This window comes from Rousettus aegyptiacus, unplaced genomic scaffold (genome assembly GCF_014176215.1).
Source record: "Rousettus aegyptiacus isolate mRouAeg1 unplaced genomic scaffold, mRouAeg1.p scaffold_m13_p_5, whole genome shotgun sequence".
Lineage (NCBI taxonomy): Eukaryota > Metazoa > Chordata > Mammalia > Chiroptera > Pteropodidae > Rousettus > Rousettus aegyptiacus.
The window spans coordinates 4,248,567-4,275,764 of record NW_023416308.1 but is presented as its reverse complement, the minus strand read 5'-3'; the positions used below and the strand labels follow the sequence as shown (position 1 = coordinate 4,275,764).

The window sequence follows — 27,198 nt, the reverse complement described above, 5'->3', positions numbered from 1 at the left end:
GAGATACCTCGATTGCAACTCGCCTTGAGTCGTCTTGCCTTCCCCCCGCTGCTCGAGCGTCCAGACACAATCACACACACACACACCCCAAAACCCCAGCCCTTTTCCCCGGGCCCCCTCGCGCCCACCTCCGGTCTTGGCAGTTTGGAAACAGTTGTGGAGGCCCGAGGCGCACGCCGCGGCTCGCAGGGTAGCCTCAGCCGCGGGAGGTAGAGCCCGGGGAGACCCCCTCCCCCGCCCGTCAAGCCCCCCACCTAGGTCCCAGCAGAATAAATAAATTAAAAGGCCTTCCCCCGGGGAGGGGGGAGGTAGTGTGGGAGAGCGCGAGTGAGGGGTGGGGGGCCGCTGGGGCCCGGGGCTTTGGCGGCGCAGCTGCCGCCGCCGGGAGAGTGCCTGGGGAAGCGGCGAGGAAGGAGAGGGGAGGAGGAGGAGGAGGAAGAGGAGGAGGGTGAGCGCTCGGGTCGGGCTCCTTAGCGGTGTATTGTGGGATGTGCGGCTACTGGGAGCCGAGCCTCCGCCGCCAGCCGCCTCCCGGGCAGCAGCAGCAGCAGCAGCGGCGGCGGCGGCAGCAGCTTCGGGCCCGGCAGCCGCGGTCGCGGCGCCCCCCCGTCCCGGCCCCCGGTCCGGCCGCCCCGGCCCCGGCTCCCGCGGGGGACACCATGTACTGGCTGGCGGCGCAGGGAGGCCGGCGCCCGGCGGGGATGTAAGCGCAGCTCGGGGAGGGAGAGGCCGCGGCCGGCGGCCGGGCGGCCCGAGCCCCCGGCCCCGGCCCCGGCCCCGGCCCCGGCCCCGGCCCCGGCCCCGGCCGAGCGGGCGGGCGGGCGGCGCCAGGCCTGCCGTGAACCCCGCGCCCGAGCCGGGCCGAGCGAGCGAGCGCCACGCCGGGCGGCCGGGCCGGCACCATGGGCCGGAGCCCGCGTCCTCCGGGCGCCCCGGGCCCCGCCAGCCCGCACCGGGGGCCCCCGGGAGCCCCTAGCTGCCGCCCCGAGACGGTGGCCGAGCGGGCGGGCGCCTAATTCTCCCGGAAGGGTTATTCTCTCGCTCCATTCTTATTTTGGGGGGAGCCAGCGAGACAGTGCCTTTTGGGGCGCGCTGGTAAGGTGGGAGGGGGTGGGGGCTGAACGATTTGATTCTTAAGCGTGTGTGTAGAAGCGGCCGCAGCCGCCGTGGCGGCGGAGACGACAACAACTTGCTCGTTTTCAGGTTGGGTTAACGGCATGGAGAACAGTCACCCCCACCACCACCACCACCAGCAGCCCCCGCCGCAGCCCGGCCCTTCGGGCGAGAGGAGGAACCACCATTGGAGAAGTTACAAGTTGATGATTGACCCGGCTCTGAAAAAGGGGCATCACAAACTGTACCGCTACGATGGGCAGCATTTCAGCCTGGCGGTGAGTAGCTGGCGCGCCTCCCCGCCGCCCCCACCCACCCCCAGCCGAGCCTCGGGAGAGGGGTCCCAGCGGCCCCGGGCCCTCGTCCCGACCGCCGGGCCAACTGTCAGCCGGGTGCCCAGCCCTGGAGTTTGACAAGTGCCAGGGGAAGGGGGTCTACCTCTGCCCCAGGGGAGTGGGACCAGCCCTCCCATTCCCGCCCCCCCCTCATTCCTCCCTACAGATGTCCAGCAACCGCCCGGTGGAAATTGTCGAAGATCCCCGGGTCGTCGGGATCTGGACCAAAAACAAGGAGCTGGAGCTGTCGGTGCCCAAATTCAAGGTAGGACCCCTCCCCCCGGCCCCCATAGTTCCTCCCCCCACCCTCCCCGAGTTCGAAAATAACGCCAGTCCTGACCGAGCCCGGCTGGATTCTGAGTTCCCGCCGTCCAGGCCAGGGAAGTTTTGGCGGGGAGGGGGAGATCGCTGCGAGAGGGGTGTCCCTTCCGAGCTACTGTAAACAGAATAACACTGCGGTGAAACTGTAATCAAGGCGCTGATACAGTGTCCTGACCGCCCAACGGGGGGCTCCGGGTCCCCACCTGGCTTCTGCCAGCCCGGGGGCTTGACCCCGGGACCCGCCCCCCTCCCCAGCCTTGTGGCTTTAGGGGGACAACTTCCTAGCCCAAGGGGTCGCCCTCGACCCGACTTCAGGGAGAGGAGGCCAGAATGGGGGGGCGGGTAAAGAGAAACTGTTTCTTTTTCCCCTTTCCTTTCGAACCCAGAGGACTTCCACGTTCCAAACGATTTAATCCTCCGCTTCCCGGGCCCGCCCGCGTGCATTTTTTTTTCCAAAAAATTTTTATTTTTTTACCCCTCATTGTTTTCCACGAGCGGGCGAGTGGGGAATGTTGTGTTTTCCCTTCGGTTTCCGTGTTCTCCAAACTCCCTTCCCCCTTGACCCCTGCCAGATCGATGAGTTTTACGTGGGCCCGGTGCCTCCGAAGCAGGTGACATTTGCCAAGCTGAATGATAATATCCGCGAAAACTTCCTGAGGGACATGTGCAAGAAGTATGGGGAGGTGGAGGAGGTGGAGATTCTGTACAACCCCAAGACCAAGAAGCACTTGGGCATTGCCAAGGTGGTCTTCGCCACCGTCAGGGGAGCGAAGGAGGCCGTCCAGCACTTGCATAGCACTTCGGTCATGGGCAATATCATCCACGTGGAGCTGGACACCAAGGGTGAGTGGAGGCCGGCTCAGGGCCCCCGGGGAGCCCAAGACCTGTCAGCGCGGCCCCTCTCCTTTCCAGAGCCCCTCTTGCCGTGTCGGGGACCCAGTCACTTTTCCTTCGGTCCCCCTCTACAATCTTATTTCTTTTTGCCCCCTCCTGAGAGTAGAGTCACGTGGCGCTAAATGTGTTGTCTGTTGCTAGGAGACAAGCTATAATTTACCAAATGTGCTGTCCTTGGCCACTGTATCCCTAGGGACCACCGGGAGGATTCCCCACTGCTGACACCCCCTCGGGCAGTCTCTGAGCCCTGGTGGCCTGGGTTTAGAAAGTCCCCAGTGTTGCGATGTGTTAGGGGAGGAGGCGAGGTTTGTTTATTTGGGGTGGGGGAAGCTGAGGGAGAGTCACTAGGATGGCTTTAGATACTTAAGAGTAGGTCCCTCAACTGAAAAGAAAGCCCTCCAGGGATCCTGGGTGCCCCTCACCCCCCATATCACCCCTTCTCCCTGGAAGTGAGAACCAATCTGGGCCCAGAGTGTGGTTTCATTGATAATGTTCCAGATAGTGTAGGGCGGGCTGCTCTGGGTGCTCCAGGGTTGACACCGTGTCTTCCCTCCTCTCTCTTAAAGAGACAGCAGCACTTTCTGAGCACTGCTCACTGTGCGGGCTGCTAGGAGAGGCGGGCTGGGAAGGCCAGACCTCCCACCCTCGGGGGCCTGGGAGGCTCCTGAACGGGGCTGGAGGGGTGTGCCAGAACTCGAGTTCCCACTGAGATAGGAGAAGGTGCTGGGCCCCCTGAGGACCAGGCAGCCCAGTGACTGGGTCCAGAGCCCCTGGAGGTCTCTTGGGAGACCCTGCCTAGGCAGGTGTAGGTGGGCGACTTCCAGGGGCACACAAAACCCAAGATAGGAAAATCTAAACCTATGTTTTTGGTTTTAATAATGAGTACATGTTGGCCAAGTCTCCAAGAACATGCTGCAGGCTGTGGACAGATGCTGGTCCCAGGCAGGCACTGTTACCCCATAAACTCTTGCTGAGCTGTCTTAGCTCTGAGCCTGCTAGGGGCACCAGCCCGGGCTCCCGGCTAAGCTGGGGTGCCCCTCAGGGCTTTTCTCTATAGTTTCCCAATCTCTGTAGAGGGAGTACAGACTCTTTAAAATCTATATCCCCTTTGGGGGGGCTGCAGTCCGAATGTGGAACCTCTCCCCCATCACATTTTAAGGAGCAGCTTGTTCACACCAAAATTTTATTTCTGAAAAAAAAAAAGAAAAAAAAGGAGGGGCCCCTCAGAGACTGCCAACTAAGTTTGTATTTCAAGAAAGAGACCAGCAAAGTGTAAAGCAGTAGCTCAAGGAATGTGTCTCCTTTGCATATGTAAGCAGCTGCCTCACAGGGCTCTATAAATATCAATCATCTGGGCCCCCTGATCTGCAGAGGCCTCTCTCTGCTGGGGGTGGGGGTGCAGGGTTACCAGGCAGGGCTCCCTGGGACCTAGGAGCCCCTGGTCGGAGCAGGAGGCTGTGGAGCTTATGGGAATGGGGTGCCAGGGGGTGTTTCATAAACTCTGCTGGCCGCCTGGGCTCAGACTGTGAATAGCACACTCACCTCTCACCTCCGTGCCACTGGGTCTTCTCTCCACCTGCTGCCAGGCCCTGGCTATTGAGCGGGAAGGGGGAAGGACAGGACTGGGAAGACCTGACTCTGGGGTGCCCAGGTGACAGGAAGGGGCTTTGTATTCGGGGGAATCCCAGCCCCACGAGGCATTAAATTCTGAGTCTCATGATGACAAAAAGCACACTCAGCAGCTTCATTGAACAGGTAGGACCCCGGAGTGAGGTGCAAAAGGCAGTGAGAACCGGGTCAGGGTCCTGCAGCTCCTTCAGGCTTGGGGTCTCAGGCACGAGGGACCCACAAGGAAGCCAGCCCGTGGGAGCTGCCCATTCGGGAGCCTCGCTGAGTCCTCCTTCCCTTGTCGTCCACAGGGGAAACCCGCATGAGGTTTTACGAACTGTTGGTCACAGGCCGATACACACCCCAGACCCTTCCAGTGGGCGAGCTGGATGCCGTCTCGCCGATCGTGAACGAGACCCTGCAGGTGGGCTCATCGCCATCGGTCCCCCTCCACTCCCCCATCGCCAGCTCCCTGACGTGACCCCTACCCCCACTTCACCATCTTCGGCTTTGCGCACTGGAGCCTGGGAGGGAGAGCAGCCTGGCCGTGCATGGGTGGGGTTCCCGTAGACCCAGAGGCCCCCCAGGGCCTGCTTTCCATGGCGATGCTGAAACCCCGCTGTATCTGATGTCCCGTGCGCCCCTCTACCCCTGCCCTCAGAAAGCAGAGTTCAGGTCCCTCTTCTAGAGCAGGACTGGCTTCTTCCTCAACCACTGCCTCCCAGGACACTCGCCTGGACCACCCTCACCTGGGGAGATTCTCACCCCGGCCCTTCCCCTAGCATCAATCAACTCAGCTACTCTCAGGAGTAGCTTTTCCATAATGAAGAGACTTTGCTTGCTTGCTGGTCAGCTGGGTGGTTCGTTAGGCATGTTTACTGTGTCCTATTATTTAAATCATAAAACACTGGGAGCCTGGGAGGGACAGGGTCCTTGGCCACCCCTCACTCCTATGACCATAGTTCTTTCTGCTGCCCCTGCGGGCAAGGCTGTGATTTCTGCCAGCCTGAGACAGGAAGGAAATCCCAGTTCAAAGCAAGATGTCAGGGTTTTGTTTTCTCTGCTTTAGGGATTAGGAAAAACCCTCAAGGTTCCCTGGCTACCCCAAGAGAAGAGAAAAGTTAAGACCATCCAGACATTGCTCTTCGGTCTCCCACCCCCCTTCCTTTTACTGTGCTGCAGTTCTAGAGCACCCAGCGTGGTTCCGAGCTCCCCGGCAGCCCAAACGAGAAGGGGAAAGAGCCTCATTCCCTCGCACGTTTCCCCCCTGGTGATCTCACCCATCCCTCTCTCTCCCCCTCCCTCTAGCTGTCAGATGCTCTGAAGCGCCTCAAGGATGGCGGCCTGTCTGCGGGCTGTGGCTCTGGCTCTTCCTCGGTCACCCCCAATAGTGGTGGTACACCCTTCTCCCAGGACACTGCGTACTCCAGCTGCCGCCTGGACACGCCCAACTCCTACGGACAGGGCACGCCGCTCACGCCGCGCCTGGGCACCCCCTTCTCGCAGGACTCCAGCTACTCCAGCCGCCAACCCACACCCTCCTACCTCTTCGGCCAGGACCCTACGGTCACCTTCAAGGCCCGGCGACACGAGAGCAAGTTCACGGACGCTTACAACCGCCGCCACGAGCATCACTATGTCCACAACTCTTCTGCGGCCACTGCGGTGGCAGGGGCCGCAGCTGCCTTCAGGGGCTCCGTGGACCTCCCGTTCGGGGCAGTGAGCAGCAGCGGGGGCAGCGGCGGTCCTCCTTTCAAGGCCCAGCCACAGGACTCAGCCACGTTTGCCCACACTCCACCACCTGCCCAAGCAGCTCCTACTCCTGGAGTCACGTTCAAGTCGGCTTTCTCTCCCTACCACACCCCCGTGCCCCCTTTCCCGCCGCCCCCCGAGGAGCCCACCACCACAACCGCCTTTGGGGCCCGTGACAGCGGGGAGTTCCGCAGGGGACCCGCGCCCCCGCCCCTGCCCCCCACTGAGCCCCTGCCCAAGGAGAGGCCAGGCACGCCGCCCGGCCCCCCGCCCCCCGATGCCAACAGCATGGAGCTGGGCGGCCGGCCGACCTTCGGCTGGAGCCCCGAGCCCTGCGACAGCCCAGGCACGCCCACGCTGGAGTCGTCGCCCGCTGGGCTGGAGAAGCCGCACGACAGCCTGGACTCCCGCATCGAGATGCTGCTGAAGGAGCAGCGCACGAAGCTGCCCTTCCTGCGTGAGCAGGACTCGGACGCGGAGCTGCAGCTGGAGGGCAGCCCCATCTCGTCGTCCTCCTCCCAGCTGTCCCCGCTGGCCACCTTCGGCGGCGGCTCCCAGCCAGGCTTCCGCGGCCCCTCACCTCCCTCGTCGCGCCCCTCCAGCACCGGCCTGGAGGACATCAGCCCCACGCCGCTGCCCGACTCGGACGAGGACGATGAGCTTGACCTGGGCCTGGGGCCCCGGCCCCCACCCGAACCGGGTCCCCCGGACCCTGCCAGTCTTCTAGGCCAGACAACTGAGGTGGCCTTGGACCTGGCTGGAGACAGGACCCCGACCTCAGAGAAGATGGATGAGGTACCGCCATGTTTGTCCATCTCTGTCTGGGATCGGCTTTGTCTGTCTCGTGTCTCTCTCTTTCCCCCTTTGGCACGTCACCCCCTTAGGAATAGTAGCTAAAGACACAGAAGCAGCAGGGCGAGAGCAGCCAAAGTAACACCTCGATATATAGAGAATAAAGAGGACGCACAAAAGCCCTGGGCTGTGACTGAGCAACTGGCTTGGCTCTGAGCTCCCTAGCAGCCATGGAGAGAAGAAAAACAACTTAGGTCCGTTGTTCTTGTTAGATGTGGGAAGTCAAAACTTTTCTTAGGCAGCGATTCTGACTTGAACTTCTTTGGTAGGAGTTTGCTGAGACTGCAGAGCGTGTGGATTGTGCTGATGGTTCTGGGCCCCCTTCTCTGTTGGGCGGCTTGCGGATGATCAAGGCTGGTCCTGAGGCTAAGGCAGAATGGGGAGAGGGGTTATCCGGAGCGCTCCGCTGGGCTGGACCGGGTGGTAGCTCCACGGTCCTGTCTCCCAGAACCCGACCCCCTCTGAAGGGATGTAAACCATGGTGAGGGCACTGAAATCTCCCTTCTGCTCGCCCGGCTCCAGGAGTGGAGGAGTTAAGGGCTAGCCCAGCGGGAGGCCCACGCTCTACACTTTCCTCTCTTTAGATTCTCACCTGGGGTCTCAACGCCCAAACCCCCAGCCTCAAGGTTGGGATGGGGGTGCTGTGTACCAGTTCTTCGGGGCTGGGGGGAGATTAAGTCACCTTCCTTGGCTCTGCTCCCCCATCTTCCTCGTCCAGGCACCCGCGCTGGCCCTCCTGGAGACCTGTGTTGGAACCTGTGGGCCCGGCGGGCATGAGCAGCCAGGGGATCAGACGGAGCTCTCTGCCCCTGTGGGCAGCAGGGAGGAGGGTTGCCCCTCCCAGGCCCTTTGATTAGGCGGGTTTGGCTGCCTCAGGGAAGACTAGACAAGAACTTGGCCTGCGGGGAGGTGGGAGGGGGGCGGGGAAGGACCATAGGTGGCTGGGGCTCCAGGGGGCCCCCAGGCGGTTCTGGGGAAGTAGAGTCAGGGGCCAAGGCGTCCAGATACGGGGAGTGGACAGGTGTGAGAGGTGGGGGGCCGTGGGCCCTGCCATCCTTCTTCCCTCCCTCTGGCTGCCTGGGGTTAGGGGATGCTTACCATGTTGACAGGCTGGTCCAGGGCTGGGAAGCACAAAGTAATTGGAGGAATTGGGCTCTCCCACCGTGTCACTCTACGGAAGGGGAAAGTAAGGCCAGGAGAGCTGGGGTCCAGGATTCCCCAGGACCTTAGCACAGGGAAGCCCAGGCAGACTGATAACCTCCAGGCTGGCCCTCGGGAGCCCCCTGCTGGCAGCGTGGAAAGCAGCACCCGGGCTCCTCCGGACTGAAGCGGGAGGAAGTCCCCGCCCAGACTGGGGAGCAGCGCGGGCTCGGCCGCTGGGGGATGAAGGGGGCGGGTCAGATTCCCTGTCTTCACGGAGGCTGGTTCAAAGGCAGGCTCCAGCCCTTGAGCCTTGAGTCCCAGCTCCGTCATTCACTGGTTATGTGACCTTGGGGAAGATACTTTCCCTCTCTGAGTCTCAGTTTCGTTGTCTGTCAAATGGGACGGTGAATGCACCTGTCTCGCACTGTCTCAGCCTGAGTGAGGTGTCACAAGGGACGCTCCAGGCACAGCTCCGGCTGGTGCTAGGCGCTCAGTTAGTTCCCTTTGGTTCCCACCCCCGGCGCCCTGAGGCGCTGAAGGAGGGGCAGGCGGAGGGTTGGAGCACCCGACCGGCTCTGCTGGTGATTGGCTGGCCGCGTGGCCGGCTTAACCCTTTGTGCGCTGCACTGGCCTGGCTGGGCGCTGTCCAGGGCTGATCTGGGCGCTGTTCCTGAGCACCTGGCTGAGCCTGCCACGCTGTCCCTCAGCACGTGCGTGGGGCCTCTGAGAAGTGGGGAGGGAGGAAGGGAAGTGTGTGTGTGTGTGTGGGGGGTGGATTGAAAGAGAGAAGAGGTGACCTAGCGAAATCCAGAACTTCCTGCTGTTTGTAGAGGTCTTGTGTTCCTCTTCTCCTTGCCCCACCCCCATTTCCCTGTGGGGCCTCCCTGACCTGTAGGCTGACCTCTGACCTTAGAGCCTGTACAGCCTCTGCCCCCTCAGCCTTCAGATGCACTCTCTGTCTCTCAGGCTTAGAAGGCTGTCTCCTCAGCCAGGTTCATCCAGGGCACCGCCTTGGCCTCTAGTCCTGACATAAGAGCCTGGGGGTGGCCCGACCCTTTTCTCCTCACCCCTGCTCACCCTCTCCGCCGCCTCCGGCATGCAGACCCCAATGCCGCCTTCCACTTCCAGGTCCATGCATCCAGCCGCCCACAGCCCTGTGTCCCAGGGTAACGGGGTTCTTGTCTGTTTTAGAACTGGGGTCATCTTTGACTCCTCCCCTGTTCACCTGGTACCATATCCCTGGATTCTGACAACAGCCTCTGCACTCGGCAGGCATCTCGGGCTTCTGTCCCAACCCTGTTTTCTGACTGGTTGTGCCATTTGGGCCAGTGGCTTTGGACTCTGAGTATTTCCTCGCCTGTTGAGAGGGACTGAAGTAGAGCTCCACCTTGCGAGGTTACCATGCAGATAAGAAATGAGACTCAGCCTCCCACTGGCCCATGCTAAGTGTTCGATCATGAGACTAAGTGAAAATGATGAAGGAAAAACAAAGAATACCTCCTACCATACACGTTTAGTACTGCTGACCCCCCCCCCCCCCCGCTCAAATGTCACCTTCTCCGTGGGGCTCTCTCTGTCACAGTGAGGAGAGCAGGCTGACCTGGAGCGTGATCTGGGGATCCACTTCCTGGTTCCAATCCTGGCTGTATCTCTTACTGGCTGTGTGGCCTTGGGCAAGTTACTTAAGCTCTCTGTATTCCAATTTCCTCATCAGTAAGCATGGAAGTCACAGACCTACTCTGTAGGGTTCTTCTGAGGATTGATTAACTGAGTCGCTATAGGTAAAGTGCTTAGAAAGGTGCCTGGCACATAGAAAGGATAGAGGTGTTAATTATTAACATTATCTTCTCTGAATACAAATTGAAACAGAATCTGTTTTCTTCACACCCCATCTCCCTTCCCGGCTTTCTTTTTCTCCACAACAGACTCTCTATTTCACATCTTCATCCGGGTTACCCTCTGCCTCTTCCCTCTAGAAGTTCAGCTCCATGAGAGCAAGAATCTTGTCTCTTGTTCACCGCTATGTTGCCTGGCACCCAGCAGGTGCTGAGTAAATGTTTGTTGAATGACTGGATGAATCCTCATGATAACCACTTGAGGCAGGTACTATAATTCCCATTATGCAAATGGGGAAACTGAGGCTTAGAGAGGCTAAGTGACTTGCTAAGGCCACATGGCTGGGAAGGGAGGGGACCAGGCCTGGAACTGCAGAATTCCTGTTGCTCACGAGTCTTGCAAAAGGGTTCTTCTCCAGCTTTCTGGTGGTCAGAGGGGGCTCTGGGGGCGGACTTGGCCTGCCGGGCTCACCCCGTCTCCGCTCTCCCTGCTCTCCCCACAGGCCCAGCAGTCCTCTGGCGAGGACATGGAGATCTCGGATGACGAGATGCCCTCGGCCCCCATCACGAGTGCCGAGTGCCCCAAGCCCATGGTGGTGACCCCAGGGGCAGCGGCTGTGGCCGCCGCCTCCGTGCTGGCCCCAAACCTGCCGCTGCCCCCACCCCCTGGCTTCCCACCAATGCCCCCGCCCCCACCGCCGCCCCCACCACAGCCGGGCTTCCCCATGCCCCCGCCCCTGCCTCCGCCGCCGCCCCCCCCACCCCCCGCCCACCCCTCTGTGACCGTACCCCCACCGCCCCTGCCAGCGCCACCCGGAGTCCCGCCGCCACCCATCCTGCCGCCTCTGCCGCCCTTCCCCCCGGGACTGTTTCCTGTGATGCAGGTGGACATGAGCCACGTGCTGGGCGGCCAGTGGGGCGGCATGCCTATGTCCTTCCAGATGCAAACGCAGATGCTGAGCCGTCTGATGACGGGCCAGGGCGCTTGCCCCTACCCGCCCTTCATGGCGGCGGCGGCTGCGGCGGCCTCAGCTGGCCTGCAGTTTGTCAACCTGCCGCCCTACCGGGGCCCCTTCTCCCTGAGCAACGCCGGCCCAGGCCGCGGGCAGCCCTGGCCACCCCTGCCCAAGTTTGACCCATCAGTGCCGCCACCGGGCTACATGCCACGCCAGGAGGACCCACACAAGGCCACCGTGGATGGCGTCCTGCTGGTGGTGCTCAAAGAGCTCAAGGCCATCATGAAGCGCGACCTGAACCGCAAGATGGTGGAGGTGGTGGCCTTCCGCGCCTTCGACGAGTGGTGGGACAAGAAGGAGCGGATGGCTAAGGTGGGTGGGCAGGCACCCCGCCCGGCGCCCCCCTCCCTCCCTAGGCAGTTGCTGGAAACCGCTCCCCAGACCTCCAGAGTAGGGAGGCGTGAATATCGTTCTGCGAAACGTGGTATTGGTGATCCGCGGGTCCGCTTTGCAGTGTGTTCCTGTGGCTTCCGATCTCCGAAGGAAGAAAGCCACCGTTCTGCTGCGGGCGGCAGTGGCAGTCCAGTCGGCGGCTGAGGAAATCGGGGTTCGGGGAGGCAGAGAGTGCTGGGCGCGTCCTGAGCGGTGGGGATAGGGCGTGGCCAGTTAGCCTGAGACTGTCGCTGTTTGAGGAAGGCAGGCAGCTCAGGGCGAGCCACCCAGTGGGGTCGCTGGCAGCACCGTGACCATGGTGACTGTCCCCTCCTCTCTTTCACCCCAGGCCTCGCTGACCCCGGTGAAGTCGGGTGAGCACAAGGATGAGGACAGGCCAAAGCCCAAGGACAGACTCGCCTCCTGCCTGCTGGAGTCGTGGGGCAAGGGCGAGGGCCTGGGCTACGAGGGCCTGGGCCTGGGGATCGGGCTGCGTGGGGCTATCCGCCTGCCCTCCTTCAAGGTCAAGAGGAAGGAGCCGCCGGACACAGCCTCGTCTGGAGACCAGAAGCGGCTGCGGCCCTCGACTTCCGTGGACGAGGAGGATGAAGGTTTGCATCCCCCACCCACCGGGTGCCGCGGTCTCCTCCTCCTGTGTCCCCCGGCCCAGCTCTCACGCCCACCGGGTGCCGCGGTCTCCTCCTCCTGTGTCCCCCGGCCCAGCTCTCACGCCCACCGGGTGCCGCGGTCTCCTCCTCCTGTGTCCCCCGGCCCAGCTCTCACGCCCACCGGGTGCCGCGGTCTCCTCCTCCTGTGTCCCCCGGCCCAGCTCTCACGCCCGCCGGGTGCCGCGGTCTCCTCCTCCTGTGTCCCCCGGCCCAGCTCTCACGCCCGCCGGGTGCCGCGGTCTCCTCCTCCTGTGTCCCCCGGCCCGGCTCTCACGCCCGCCGGGTGCCGCGGTCCTCCTCCTCCTGTGTCCCCCGGCCCAGCTCTCACGCCCGCCGGGTGCCGCGGTCTCCTCCTCCTGTGTCCCCCGGCCCAGCTCTCACGCCCCGCCGGGTGCCGCGGTCTCCTCCTCCTGTGTCCCCCGGCCCAGCTCTCACGCCCGCCGGGTGCCGCGGTCTCCTCCTCCTGTGTCCCCCGGCCCAGCTCTCACGCCCACCGGGTGCCGCGGTCTCCTCCTCCTGTGTCCCCCGGCCCAGCTCTCACGCCCGCCGGGTGCCGCGGTCTCCTCCTCCTGTGTCCCCCGGCCCAGCTCTCACGCCCTTCCTTCCCCCAGAGTCTGAGCGTGAGCGGGACCGGGACGTGGCCGATGCTCCCGGCGAGCTCGCCAAGCGGGACCCCAAGGGCGTGGGCGTTCGGAGACGGCCAGCGCGGCCGCTGGAGCTGGACAGCGGCGGGGAGGAGGACGAGAAGGAGTCCTTGTCAGTGTCCTCCTCGTCCTCGGCGTCCTCCTCCTCGGGGTCCTCGACGACCTCGCCTTCGTCCTCGGCCTCTGACAAGGAGGATCGGGAAAGCACGGAGGAGGAGGGGGAGGACGAGGACGAGGACGAAGGCCCCAGGAGCCAGCCCTCCTCCTCTTCCAGCTCGTCCACGTCGGATAAGGTGCCGTTCGGGTTGGGGAAGACTGGTGGGCCGGGCCAGGCAAGGGGGCCCCTGTGGCTCACCCATCCGCCCCTCTCCCCCAGGATGACGATGAGGATGACAGCGACGGCCTGGACGAGTCTGAGAATGACAACGAAGACTTGGCCCTGTCGGAGGCGAGCGAGAAGGAGGAAGGGGATTCAGATGAAGGTGAGTGGGGTGGGCTGTGGCCCCCAGCCTGGCCCAGGGTCCCTCCGCAGAGGGCAGAGCCTGAGTGAGAGTCACCAAGACTTGCTGGGCACAATTTCTTGCCTTTGAAATGTGAATTCCTTAAAACACACGTTTGAGATGCCGTATGATCCCATTTATACGAAATGTGCAGAACGGGTCAACCCCCAGAGCCAGAAAGCAGGTGGACGGGGGCTGGGGGGCCGGGGGTGTGGGAACAGAGTGGCAAGAGCTGAAGGGGACGGGTTTTTTCTTGAGCTCAGAACTATTTTGGAACGAGACAGAGGCAGTGGTTGTGCACGTTGTGAGTATACAAAAAGCCACTGAATTGTGTGCTTTAAAATGGTTAGTTTTCTGTTTTGTGGATTTTACCTCAATTTTTTAAAATTATGACTAGTTTATACTCACACACACATGCACACACATCCGAGGGCTACGTTCAGACCAGGTGTCACCCGTTCGAGCCCTTCGGTGAAGCACCTGGTCGGGGCACAGCGAATAATGAGAGGGCCCTGCCCGTGTCCCCCGCCCAGAGGAGACAGCGAGCATCGCCACCTCCAAGGCTGGAGCCGCCTCCTCCAGTGAGAGTTCTGAGTCTTCGGAGTTCGAATCGAGCTCCGAGTCCTTGTCCTCATCCTCGGAGGACGAAGAGGAGCAGCCGGCAGGGGAGGAGGCGGAGGAGGCGGAGGAGGCGGAGGCAGCCACGGACGAGAGCATGGCTCCCGCTGCTCCTGACAAGGGCTTTGAGGAGGATGTGGCCGTGAGGGCACCTGCGGTGGAGTCCGTGCACACAGAAGAGGAGGTGGACGTCGAGGCCGAGGACGAAGCCCCCAAGGAGCAGACCCCCGTGCCGGAAGAGCCCCCCATGCCTGTGAGTGTGGAGGAGATGGATGGCTGCAAAGAGCCCCCGGAGGAGCCAGGCCTGAACCAGGAAGGGGCCAGGTCGCTGTCTCCAGAGCCCCCTGTGAGAGAGATGGAGGCCCGGCCCGCGCCATCCCCGGAGCCCACCCCAGGTAACACCTGCAGCCCCGGGAGAGTGGTGCGATGGAGGCGGGGTGAACTGTCAGAAGGAGCCCAGGCTCCTCTAGGTAAATCACGTAAGCTTCCCAAGCCTCGGCTTTCCCATCTGTAAGATGGGGTCGACGGGTAGGGCCTTCCCCATGAGGTCGTGTGGGAGAGAGTCAGAGGACACACGACGTGCCAGCACACCGCCTGCACCTGTGCTTTGCCCAGAGGGGACCGCTCCTCAGGGCCAGCATCTCCCCGTGCATTAGTCCCTGGACCATTAATCCCATGAGGTGCTCCCCAAAAGGGGGACAGCTGTGCATGGTCGCTTTAGTGGCAGGTGGGACAGACAGGCAGGGAAGGCCTTGGAGCGCTGGGCCAAGTGAGAGGGGCTGTGGCCATTACGCCCTCCACCCTCCTGATGGAGCTTCACAGAGCACGTGCTCAAGGCTGTAAGGGCGCTGTCCTGTAGAACTTTCTGCAGTGATAGACACTTCACTGTCTGCCCCGCCCAGTACCGTAGCTGCTTGACACAATGTCACTAAGAGTATTTGGAATGTGGTAAGTAGCACTGTGGAACTAAATTTGTAATGTTGCTTAATTTTAATTAACTTAAACTTGCATAGTTACATGTGGTTACTTTGTACCTCTAATAAGTACTTCAGGAAAAAAACCTGTTGTGTTTTGTTTCATTTTGTTATTTAGCTACAAAACCACAGGTTTTTAAATATTATCACAAGTATTTAGTAAGCCTTTATTGCATCCCTGGTACAATACTCCTGCTCTAGATACTGACAGCTTACATTCTAGGGCAGAGTGGTAGATAACAGCAGATAAATTAGAAAATGTATTATATGACAGTGAAGATAAATGCTAGGAGAAAACTTTAAAGGCTCTGACAAGTCCTGCAGAAAAGAGACTTGCTGGATTTTATTCGATAGCAGAGCCCATTTTCTTGGTCCACAGGATGTTGTTCCCTGTTCACAGGAACACCGTTCTAAGGACAGTGTCAAGGGCTAGCAACCATGCCTCCATCTTTGATTTACTTCACCAACATTTATTAGGTACCTACTGTGTACCTGACCTGGGCTGGATGTTGAGCAGTTGTTGAGTGGTTTAGTTGGAGAATAACAGTTATTATACTCAGAACTTTGGGGACTCGGGGCTGTGAGTCAGTCAGGTATCAAGCGCATAGTAGGGCAGCATAAATAAGGCGCTGAGAGGCGTTTGAATCAAACAGCGATGGCCTGGTTTTTACCCACCTCTGCAGGGGAGGACCCAGAAGCGAAGCCCAAGCCCCCTGCGCTGCTCTCCTTAGCCCTGCAGCCGCCGTTGCCGCCCCCTCGGCCACCCCGGCCACCCAGCCCACCGCCGGAGCCTGAGACCCCAGCCCTCTCGCACCCACCCGTCCCTCTGGAGCCTCCCCCCGAGGACCAGCCCCCTCGCACTCCCGGCCTCTGTGGCAGCCTGGCCAAGTCACAGAGCACGGAGACCATGCCGGCCACCCCAAGCGGCGAGCCCCCGCTGTCAGGGGCCAGCAGCGGCGTGTCGCTGAGCTCCCCGCAGGTGCCCGGCAGCCCCTTCTCCTACCCGTCCCAGTCCCCCAGCCTGAGCAGCGGGGGCCTCCCGAGGACACCTGGCCGGGACTTTAGCTTCACACCCACCTTTCCCGAGCCCGGCGGGCCCCTACTCTTGCCGGTCTGCCCGCTCCCAGCTGGCCGGCGCGATGAGCGGCCTGGCCCCCTGGCCTCCCCTGTGCTCCTGGAGACGGGCCTGCCGCTCCCTCTGCCCTTGCCCCTTCCCCTTCCCCTGCCCTTGCCTGTACCTGTTCTGCGCGCCCAGACTCGGGCCCCCACCCAGCTGCCACCCCTGCTGCCCGCCTCTCTGACCTCCTGCCCTACCCCTATCAAGAGGAAGCCGGGCCGGCCCCGGCGATCCCCACCAGCCATGCTCTCCTTGGATGGGCCCTTGGTGCGGCCACCAGCAGGAGCTGCCCTTGGCAGGGACCTTCTGCTCCTGCCAGGCCAGCCACAGACCCCTGTCTTTCCCAGCACCCATGACCCCCGGGCCGTGACCCTGGACTTCCGGAACACAGGGATCCCGGCCCCTCCCCTGCCCCTGCCCCCCCAGCCTCCCCCGCCCCCACCTCTACCACCTGTCGAGCTCACCAAGCTGCCCTTTAAGGAGCTGGAGAACCAGTGGCCCTCTGAGGCCATCCCCCCAGGCCCCCGCGGGCGTGATGAAGTCACTGAGGAGTTCATGGACCTGGCCAAGGTGCAGAGTCCCTGGCGCCGGCCACCCAAGAAGCGCCACGAGGACCTGGCGGCCTCGCCCTCGCCGGAGCTCTCGCCACCACAGCCCCTCTTCCGGCCCCGGACAGAGTTTGAGGAAATGACCATCCTGTATGACATCTGGAATGGCGGCATCGACGAGGAGGACATTCGCTTCCTGTGTGTCACTTACGAGCGGCTGCTGCAGCAGGACAATGGCATGGACTGGCTCAACGACACGCTCTGGGTCTACCACCCCTATATCCTGCCGCACGGGACGGGGGGCCCGCACCTCCTAGCGCACAGGGACCCTCCCCCATGTCTCTGGGCCCTGACTCCCATGACACCCCCGAAGGTGACAGCCCGAGCCATTGTCACTCACGGAGCAGTGTCTGTGTTGGCCCTGGCCAGGCTCTGTACGGAATTATCACTGGCACTTAAAACACGCCCTCTGTGCCAGGCCTGCCCTCCCCCAGAGTTAGCAGGTCAAAGGGCCAAACGTGACGACGTAACAGTGGCAGAGACTGACCGAGGGCCTGCTCTGCCTGGGCCCGCATCAACCTGAGTTAATCTCAACAGCCCAGTGAGATTGGGCTATTATTCCCATTTTACATATGTAGAAACCAAAGCTCAGAAAAGTTCAGCGACCTGCCCAAAGTCACATATGAAGTAGCAGAGCTGAGATTTTCACCCAGGCGAATCGGGGCTCTTGGCCATGGTGCTGTCCTCATAGTCAGTTGTACTTACAGCATTTTGAGGTGGGAGCCCCCATCATCCCTGTACCAGGCAGACTTAATTAAGCACTTACTTTGTGACAGGAACTCTGCTAAGCGCCCTAAGTATGTGTAGTCATTCAGGAGGCATCATTACTACTCCAACTTGCAGATAGGAAAACTGAAGCGGAAAGTGGATAAGAAACACACCCAGGGCCAGGCCGCTAGGCACCCCTGACAGCTGTGGCTGTCCGTGCAGTCGGTGGTGTGGGTGTGGGCAGTGGAGCTGGATGTCGTAGCCTCCTAGGGACTGGTCTGAGGGTGGAGAGGCTGGGACGGGTCTCCTGAGGGACCAGGAAGGGCTTGCCATCAACGTCTAAGTGGCCCTTGACCCACACCCACCCACCAGCCTCTCTTCAGCTAAGAAAAAGAAACGGGATGATGGCATCCGCGAGCACGTGACGGGCTGTGCCCGCAGCGAGGGCTTCTACACCATCGATAAGAAGGACAAGCTCAGATACCTCAACAGCAGCCGCGCCAGCACGGATGAGCCCCCTGCGGACACCCAGGTACCGCCACCCGGGGCCTGCACGCGCCGCAGCCTCCAGGCCTGGGCAGGAGGTGGACATCTTCCTGGAGGGGGTGCAGGCAGGTGTAGAGGTTGTGGAGCCAGAGGGGCAGGCACACGGAGGAGGTTACTTACCTGGGTGCTCAGGTGAGGTGGGTGGTGGGCAGAGCCTCCAATGGGTTTAAGAAAGGGGATGTGAGCAGAGTCGGGTTGCATTTCCAGAGGGTCCATTCATTTCTTTTTTAAATTAGGCAAGTATTTGCTGAGCACGTGATACGTTTCAGGTTCCCTTCTGGGGCTACGGCAGTGAACAAAGCAATTGTTTTCCTCATGGAGCTTACATTTTAGTGGGGGATAAGAGATAATCAAATGAACAAGTAAACGTAGGCCGCCAGGTGGAGAAAATACTACGGAGAAAACGGGAGGGGAAGTTGCGGGTTGGCAAGTCAGAGCGGGTCAGAGGAGGTGTGACATTTGAGCCAGACTTCAATGAAGGAAAGAAATGAGCCACGTGGATAACTGGGAGAGACCACGGAGAAGCAGGAAAAGACTTCGATGAAAAGTTAAAGCCTAGAGGGGTTCACTAAACCCAGTGGGGCCCGAGGCAGGGAGGACGGAGCTCGGCGGCGTGGGAGAGCAAAGGCCAGTTGTGGCCAGAGAGAGAGGTCACCAGGGCCCCAGAAGCTGTGGTGATGAGGTCAGGTTTGTGTCCTGTGTGTGACAGCAAGCCACAGGAGGGATTTGAGAGGGGGGACGAGGGTGACATGGTTCAGTCTGTGAATTTCAAAACTCGTGCTGGCGGCGGTGTAGGGAGCCGACTGCCGGGGTGCAGTGGGGAGCCATGTAGTTGCTGCTGCGCGTATGTGGGCCAGACATGCCTGGACTTGGATGGCTGTGCAGAAAAAGGAGCTGTGTTTGAAAGAATATCGGAAATACTAGGAAGGTCGAATGGACGGGCCTGGGTCCCGCGTGGGTCTGGCTGGGGGGACTGGGCACCTCAATGCTGGGCACCGAAGTGGGAAGGAAGGTGACAGCTGCCAGGCAGATAGATACACGAGTGCGGCCCAAATGTCAGGAGGGGGACTTCTGGTCTAGGGACCTAAATTTAGGTATCAGGGTGAAGAGGTTGCTCGAAGGTCACAGCAAGGACAAGCTGGCGCAGGGGGAGAGCGTTGGGGGAGGGGTGCAGCGCCGAGCACTAAGGGCGAGAGGAGGACGAGGTGCGAGGGTGTCGGGAAGGAGCTGTGATTTCGAAGGCCTGGTGAGGACAGAGGGGCCCTGGCGAGGGTCACAAGGCTCAGGGCAGATGGACACCCGGCATTTTCTGTCCGAGAAGCTGAGGTGGGAAAAGAAGGCAAGAGTGAAGGTTAAGTTATGTCGTTTACTTTAAGACTGGAGGAGCTCGCACACGGTCAGATACTGGCGGGAAAGAGAGGTGACCACTGGGGACAAGACAGGCACAGATAAGACCAGAGCGAAGAAGTCGGGGCCACAGGGACCCAGGGTTTAGGGCGCGGTCGCCGAGGCTGCGATCGGGCTAGGGCCGCAGCGCCCTGGGGGTCCCCGCGCCCTGACCCGGCCCCCGCCCCTGCAGGGCATGAGCATCCCCGCGCAGCCGCACGCGTCCACCCGCGCGGGCTCCGAGCGGCGCTCCGAGCAGCGCCGCCTGCTGTCCTCCTTCACCGGCAGCTGCGACAGCGACCTGCTCAAGTTCAACCAGCTCAAGGTGAGGCCGGGCCCCTCCCCGCAGGGCGGCCAGGGCAGGGCGGCGGGCCCGGGACCAGGGGCTCACCCCTCCGCTCCTTCCCGCCCCAAGTTCCGGAAGAAAAAGCTCAAGTTCTGCAAGAGCCACATTCACGACTGGGGCCTGTTCGCCATGGAGCCCATCGCGGCCGACGAGATGGTCATCGAGTACGTGGGCCAGAACATCCGCCAGGTAGGCGCTGCCCGGCGGCCGGGCGCGGGCGCGGGGCGCCCCGGCCCCGCCCTCACCGCGGCGTCTTCCCGGCCAGGTGATCGCGGACATGCGGGAGAAGCGCTACGAGGACGAGGGCATCGGCAGCAGCTACATGTTCCGGGTGGACCACGACACCATCATCGACGCCACCAAGTGCGGCAACTTCGCGCGCTTCATCAACCACAGCTGCAACGTGAGTGCCCGGCGGGGGGCGGGGGCGGCGGGCTGGCGCGGGGTGCGAGGCCTGGTGCGCGGGGCCCCGGGCGCTCTCGGCTCCCGCTGGCCGGGCTCAGCCTCGGGCTCACGGCCGGGGCACCGCTGTCCTCTGACTGGGTGCTCGCCATGCCTGGTGCTGACCACTGGGACGTGGCCAGTGTGACTGAGGAGCTGAGTTTTTCACTTACCTTTCATGGATTTAACCTGGAATAGCCGCAGGTGGCGGCGGTGGCCGTAGTGGGTGACGCTCGCCTGTTGGGGGGGGGGGCGTGGGTAAGAAGGGCGGCTCGTGCTGAGTCAGGTGTGGGGAGCTCCGGAGGGGGGGCAGGCTGGTCCTGGGTGAGGGCCCCAGCTCTGGCTTCCGGCCTCGCGGCCACTTCTCAGTAAGGGACTGCAGGCTGCTCGCTGGTTGTCTTGGTGCCTCGGTTTCCTATCCCGTAAGACGGGAGTGACGGCCCGGCCCTGCAGGGTGTCGGGAGGACCGAATGGGCTCTCCAAGGCCGGCCCCCTGCGTGCGCTGACAGAGCACGCTCCCAGGCCCAGCTCTCCCCCTCCGTCGTGGCACGATGCGATCGTTGGCTAGAGGGGAGGGACTTTCCTGTCACTCTCCTGTGAGAGCTGAGGGATGAGGGAATCACCAGGTGAGGGAGCGAGTGGGGTGACCGTCCCATTTGGGGGGACGGGGGGAGCACCTGATGGAAGGAGAGCACGTGGGGTGGGTGGGGGAGCCATCCCACGGCGCAGGGGACAGGAGGGCGGGTGACAGCTGGCAGTGTCGGAGTGGCCAGGCCACTCAGCCTCGTAGGCAGGCCTTGGAGTTTCTTAGAGCCAAGGCGGGCCACCAGAAGGTTTCGAGCCCTCAGGTGACAGGATCCGCCCTCCCTCTGGGAAGACCTGTGGCTGCAGGGTCAGGTTTGGGTTTTCCTTGGGGACGAGAGGCAGTGGGGGCCACCACGGCCTGGGCGTGGCCCTTGGCAGTGGGTGGTGGTGGCCGGATCCGGCCCCGGCGGGGCATGTGGGAGGCGGAGAGGCTCGGAGTCCTCGGGACCTGGTGCAGCTGTACCCCAGAGCTTAGGTTTGAGATAATGGCGTCAAAGGTGTCTCCTGGAGCTGCCAAGGCCAATGCTGGGTGGCGATCGGGTTGCCAGGTATGGAGCAGGGTCAGCAGAGTTTTTCTGTAGACAGCGTTGTTGGCTTCGTAGGCCAGACCACCTCTTGGCAAATATGTAAAGAAAGGAGCTCCGACCAAATGTAAATGAATGGGTGCGGCTATGTGCCAATAAAACTTTATTTGTGGAAAGCAGGCGGGGCAGCTTGCTGACCCTCCTCTGGAGCACAGAAATGAGGCCTGGGCCAGAAATACAAATTGAGAAGTCATCTGAGGCGTAAATGGAAATCGAAGCCCTGGGAAATAATCGATTACTATCATCATTCTTATTTAATATCAGAGGCAAGGGGTCCCTGTCCCCCATGTGGCAGTGGCATGGAGGTTGTGTGTGGCAAGCAGGCGAGGCCTTGAGCGTGGGCTCCGTTTGGGGGCCGTGGGGGGGCCGGGTCGTCGGCTCACCCTCCCCTCCCACGTGGCCCACAGCCCAACTGCTACGCCAAGGTGATCACGGTGGAGTCGCAGAAGAAGATCGTCATCTACTCGAAGCAGCACATCAGTGTCAACGAGGAGATCACCTACGACTACAAGTTCCCCATCGAGGACGTCAAGATCCCCTGCCTCTGTGGCTCCGAGAACTGCCGGGGGACCCTCAACTAGGCCCGGCACCCAGTCGGATGTCAGCCACGACCAGGCACGCCCGGGGCCTGGCCCCACCTCCCACCCCCATTTCAGGTGCTGTCCTCTACCCAGTGGCCATGTCAGGGCCTGGCGCCCCAACACTACCCCCAGGACCCCCGTGGCTCCAGCCCCTCAGTGGGAAAGGGCTTCTCCGTCTGTCAGCCCGTGTCTCATGGTCTCTAGCAGTGCAGTGCCCCCGCGAGGGGTTGCGCTCACCTCCGCCTGTGCCGCTCCCCTGCGCCCCCTTCTCCATCTGTCTCGTCTCTGTCCCGTCTCCACCATCAGTCTCTTTCCACAAATGCTGCTATGTTGTTTCGTCTTCTCTCTTTTTTTTCTCATCATAAGAAAAGACATTTTAACCATTGAAATGTGAAGGCAGAATCAGAGAGCGAGGGCCCTCGGCGGGGGCTGTGGAGGCCTCGGCTTGACGGGGGGTGTCGGCCCACGCTCTGGATCCGTCCCCCGACCAGGGCGCTGGGCCAGGTGCTGAAGAGAAGGGGGATCAGGCCAGGCGGCTCTGACCTCAGAACACTATGCCAGGCCCCCCCTCTCTGCTGGCGGGCTCAGCGAGGAGAAGACCCCCTCCCCGAGTCTGTCCCTTCCCCAGCGGCCAGGGCGTGCCGCCTCCCCTGCAGGCCCTGGTGGAGCCAAGCGGGTCCCAGGCGAGGAGTCCCCCTCTGGGCTCTCCCCGCCGCCCCACACCCTGCCACCTCCAAAATCTTGGGTTCAATGTTTACTTTCTCATTCGAATGCCAGCAATGAGGACTGAGAAGGGCCGTATCCACTCTCTGCCGCCCTCACCTTCACTGGCGAGGAGGGGCCCCCAGGGCCGGCGGCGCCCCCCCTCGGGCCACCACGGCGTCTGACCTCGCGTACACGTGGCGTTTCTTGTTTATAAGCTTCACCTGCTCACCCCCAGCCCGCACCCCAGCTCGCCCTGCCGGCAGCCCCCTCACCCAAGAAGTCGAGAGCATATTTATTTTCAGAGTGAGATTATTTCTCCCAGAGAAAGGAAAATCTTGGAAAAGATTTTAAAACTCAGATCTAAATCCGACCCTTTTTTTAACCCTTTTTACCCCCCATTACCATCATCCTCTTCAGGGCTTATTTCTATGGATTTTTTTTTTTCTTGTGCGTGTATAAAATCAAAACGAAGGGAGAAATAGGTTTTTGAAGTTCACAGCCCACTTCTGTATGTATAGGCCACCGTAAAGGACTTTTTCTCGGGAACATTGTTTCTTGTAGAAACACGTAGGAAGACTTTTTTTGCTCATTTCTTTGTACTTCCAAAAACACACACACACACACGCACGCACGCACGCACGCGCAAGTCCCCCGCACCCCAGAAAGCAGAGCAGGCGTGTAAATAACTTATGGAAAGTGACTGTCGTGACCAGGAGTCATCCTCAGCAAGACGGGACAGCTCCCGAGGGGGGGGGCCACCCCCACCCCGCGGATGCGGGCCTGGCCTCTGGTATCTCAGCTTGTGTCAAGCTTGTTATCATGTAAATTCTGTACAAAGAATTGTTATTTTTCTCTTTTATTTGTCGTTGGTGGTTTTCTTGTGTTTTTTTTTTTTTTTTTTTTTTCCTTCACCCCACGCCCTCTCTGTTTGAGACTGTGCCCTCTGGTTTCAAGGCCGATGAAATCGGTGGCATTAAGACACAGAGAGGGGACCTGGGCATAGCGGTGACCTTCTCTTCCGTTTGCGGTTTTCTGCCTAATTGTGCAACCGAGGAAATATTTATTTTTCAATGAGGAAATGTGTAGTTTGTAGAGACGGCTGATTTAAGTTGCTCGTGCAGCCCCCAAGGGGCTGTCTCCATTCTGTCCCCTCTCCCCACAAAGGAAGCGGAGGGGGGATGGGGGGAACCGGGTCCAGGGCCAGCCTTAGCCCTCACCCTGGCCTCACCTCGCCCAACGGGCAAGGGGCCGGGCCCTTCCCGTCCCCAGAAACCCCCACCCCACCCCCGAAATGGTTTGCCATGTCCCGAAATGCATTTGCTCATTTTTCTTTCAATGACTTCATTTTCACTGAACAAATCTTTGCTTTTGAAGAGTGGAGGGTTTCTGCCTTCCCCCCCCCCCACCCCCCGCCCCTTGCCCCTACTTCCCTACTTTCCTCCTCCTGAAAAGAAGAGAAACCCATATGTTTTAGGGATGTTTGTGCATATAGGCTCTACCACCCGTGTGTAACTTGTTTTGAAGAGAAGTGTTTCCGTTTGTGGGTGTGTCTTGCTGTAAATATTTGTTCATATTTTTGTGAATTCAATACTATGTACCATTGTATTATAGTAACTTTTATAAAGCAAACCATAAATATACTGACTTTTCTTACAGACACGTCATCTCTCTTGCTCTCCTCTCTCTCCCTCTCCTTTCTGTCTTTTGGGGGCACACCCTGCTCTCATGGGGGGCAGGCCAGCCGGGCCGGGGACGGAGAGGACCTAGGTGGCATGTGGTCCACTCGGATCAGCAGTTTTTAAATTCTGAGCTTGTAGGCGAATTCTTTGAACTAAGTCGAATTATTGTCAGACTAGACCTTGCGCAGCTTCTTAAAGTTTTCCTTCTAGAAGCTTCCAACACCACTGATAGTTTGCAATTAAGAAAACAAGATCCAATATCTTATTGCCATCATGAGAAGAACTCAAAAATGTTTCAGATTTAAGGAGATGGTGTTCTTGTCTGCGCTGGAGTGGGGAAGGGGCTGATAAAACAGTCACAGGTTGAGAAGAATTAGTCGTACGTAAGTGTGTGTGGTATTCCAGGTCTGTCTCAGCTCTTTCTGATCCAGTGGCAGGGTGACTGAGGGTGGCCTGGAGGGTTTGTTAAACAAAAGTCCACCTATCCCTGAGGACAGACTCAAAATCTCGGCCAGCCGCAACGTGATCGAAAAGATGCCGTATCTCACTTTTTTACTAGAGAAATGCAGATTGTACCATGATACCATTTCCCTGGTCAAGTGGCAAATATTAGATGGAAAGTCCCCATTGCTAGCGAGCGTGGGGCAGGGGGCACTCACGCACTCAGTGGCAGCAGAAATTGCCACCACCTTTAGGAGGAAAAATTGGATGTGAACAATCAGGATTCTAAATGCACATGAACTCTTGGCCCAGACGTTGCCCTGTCAGGAAGTGATCCCGATAGCCACGAGCAAGATGCACCAGGATGCTGTTGGCAGCTTCGCTGCGAGCTAAGAGATGAAGGCGGGGCAGCGTCCGTCAGCAGTGGGCTGCTCTTTGGAACCGTACGTGCAGACAGGTAATCTTCGCTGCAGGTGGGTTCGTGGGAACAGAAAAACTGCTGAGGGTGAGACTGAGCCAGGAAAGAAGGCAGATGCAGCTTCTGGTCATTCGACCAGCATTTATTGACCATGTACTATATGCCGGCTACCCCTCTAGGCATCTGGGGACACAGGAGTGGGGAAATGCTCACCGTCTTCATGGTGACTGTGTTTGTGGGGGAGCCAGACAAACATGAAGGATGAATGTGATAGACGAGGAGAGGGTGACAGTTGGGAGGGGAGTGAAATTTTAAATAGGGTGGCTAGGGAAGTCCGCTTAACCAACACGGGAGCAAAACTCACAGGAGATAAGGGTCCATTCTCCCTGCAGAGGGCTGAAGGAACGAACCCCAAGTGCAGAGGCCCCGAGGCCGGGCCCCGACTAGTGCGTTTGAGGACCAGCAAGGAGGCCTGCAAGGCCGCAGCTGAGTAAGGGACGGGGAGAGGAAAGGAAATGAGGTCCCGGAGGCACGAAGGGGGAGGAGGGGGAGGCAGACTGTGGGGCTCCGCAGGGCCGCGGGAGGACGACCCAGGGTGTCCAGCCCAAGGCACATCAGAGAGACTCACATCCAAACTTGAGTTGCCTTCATCTTCCCTCTCGAAAACTGCTCCCCCTGCTGTATTTTCCACCTGGGTCAATGGCATGTCTGTTCTCCACCTTCGCCCCACCACTGTTGCTACTGGTTACCTAAGCTCAAAACCCAGGAATCCTGGACTTTCCCTTTCCCTCAGCTCCCAAGTCTGATGGTTCTTTCTCCCTTATTCTTCAAATCATCCACTTGTCCCTTTGCCCATCGGTCCCACGGGATAAGTCCCTTCCTCACTGGTTCTGCTCTAGGGACCGAAATGGCAGCCTCGGCTAGAGACATCACACACAGGGCAGACAGGGGTGGGGTGAGGAGGGGGAGGTGCCAAGGAGGCTCAGATAGAGCCCCTCACCCAAGCCCCTGTCCAAACAAAAACAAAAACAAACAAACAAAAAAACCCAGCAAACGCACAGCGCTGACACTGAGCCGGCCTCTTTTAAACACCCTTGATATCAGACTCACAGCACTGCTAGGAGACGGGTGTCATTTCATCCACACTTAGCAGATGAGGAAAACTGAGGCATTGAGAGGTGAAGTAGCTTGCCCAAGGTGACACAGCTAGCAAGTAGCTGATCTGGGAGTGAGGACCCAGGAAGTCTGAGTCCCTGTGTGTGCTCAGCTAATGTGGGGCTACTCCGCCCAGGTCCCATCTAAAGAGGCACCCACCTCTGGGCGCCAGCTGATGGTTGCTGCGTAGGGAGGCAAGCCCAGGATTGCCTGGTGGCTTCAAGAATCCTAGAATTTGCATGTGAAATAGCCCAACTTTCTGAAATGTTGACTCAAATTCATTTGAAGCCGTGCAGACAAAATACATCTGTGAACCAGATCTGGCCTGTGAGCCACCAGTTTTCAACCCTCCTGGGTTATAGAATTTCTCTTCTTTGCATAAGCCATAGGAAAATAGAGAGAGGGTATTTGTAACCAGCAGCCCCTGGGCCTGGAGCCTGCATTGTTCTCTGGGTTCTTGCCTCTGTTCCTTTTATTTCTGAAGTTTCATGATCCCAGAAGCCCTGATTTCTATTATCTGGAAAAAAAATTTTTTTAAATCCTCCAATTCTCTCATTATATCAACTTAGATTTTTTTTTTTCTTACACTGAGATTCACCTGCTTCTAATTCTGAGTTGAGTCATCTTCAGGGAGGCCTGTTAAGCATCAGCAGAAGGAAAGACCCAATTTGCCCCCACCTACCTCCTCTTCTCTGGTTTTGAAGAAAATTTTGCTCCCAAGAGTTTTAGGACTCGTAGCCCATCTTCCAATTGTGTCATTATTTTGCAAGGGTCACTCACACTTGAGTATGAACTAGCTTCTTCCCAAGCAGAATCCTCGCTGGGACCAAGGCTAGGGAGGACGAGTGGCGCTGGCCGTAGAGGGCACCGGCGACTGGCATGCTGAGGAGCTCAGATCCCTCCCACCTGCTCTGTTTCTCAGAACAGGAACCATGTCCAGTGGTTGCGGAGAAAGGATGCCTTCCCAAAAAGTACCTTGGCTAACACCTTCCCTTCTCCTATGTCCAGAAGTTTGGGCTCAGAGCAGCAAAGTTGGGGACAATTCATCTTTAGAGATAGATCATAAAGCCACCAGACAGGACGTGGATGCTCTTTTTCCAGATTTTCCCAAGGCTGGCTCCCAAATGTCATCTCCCCAGAGGGACCTTGCCCGAATCAAAATTAGGACCCCCTCGCAGCTTCACCCCCACATAATCTCCCGCTTTATTTTTTTTGCTCTATTTTCTCAGTAGCATTTACCACTCCCTGAAACG

General features: G+C 59.7%; 1 protein-coding gene across 2 annotated transcripts; it reads left to right on the top strand.

Annotated features, from left to right (window-relative positions):
- Positions 1-491: 491 nt before the first annotated feature.
- Positions 492-23,907, top strand: SETD1B (SET domain containing 1B, histone lysine methyltransferase). Of its 2 annotated transcripts, none has more exons than XM_036220190.1 (17): positions 492-703; positions 1,204-1,391; positions 1,615-1,713; positions 2,342-2,612; positions 4,583-4,695; positions 5,580-6,818; positions 10,357-11,181; positions 11,591-11,852; positions 12,521-12,846; positions 12,930-13,035; positions 13,587-14,066; positions 15,329-16,588; positions 17,444-17,610; positions 19,204-19,335; positions 19,426-19,545; positions 19,622-19,759; positions 21,374-23,907. In XM_036220190.1, the coding sequence occupies exons 2-17, from the start codon at positions 1,218-1,220 to the stop codon at positions 21,545-21,547; spliced, it is 5,886 nt and encodes a 1,961-aa protein (XP_036076083.1). In that variant the 5' UTR covers positions 492-703; positions 1,204-1,217; the 3' UTR covers positions 21,548-23,907. The 2 variants fall into 2 exon arrangements, with proteins under 2 accessions (XP_036076083.1, XP_036076084.1); XM_036220191.1 differs by lacking the exon at positions 492-703 and adding an exon at positions 914-1,095.
- Positions 23,908-27,198: the final 3,291 nt, after the last annotated feature.

Coding starts and splice junctions, on each gene's coding strand:
- SETD1B (XM_036220190.1), top strand. CDS start 1,218: ATGGAGAACAGTCACCCCCACCACCACCACCACCAGCAGCCCCCGCCG. Junction 6,819..10,356: donor CCTCAGAGAAGATGGATGAG/GTACCGCCATGT, acceptor CTCTCCCCACAG/GCCCAGCAGTCCTCTGGCGA. Junction 13,036..13,586: donor GGAAGGGGATTCAGATGAAG/GTGAGTGGGGTG, acceptor TCCCCCGCCCAG/AGGAGACAGCGAGCATCGCC.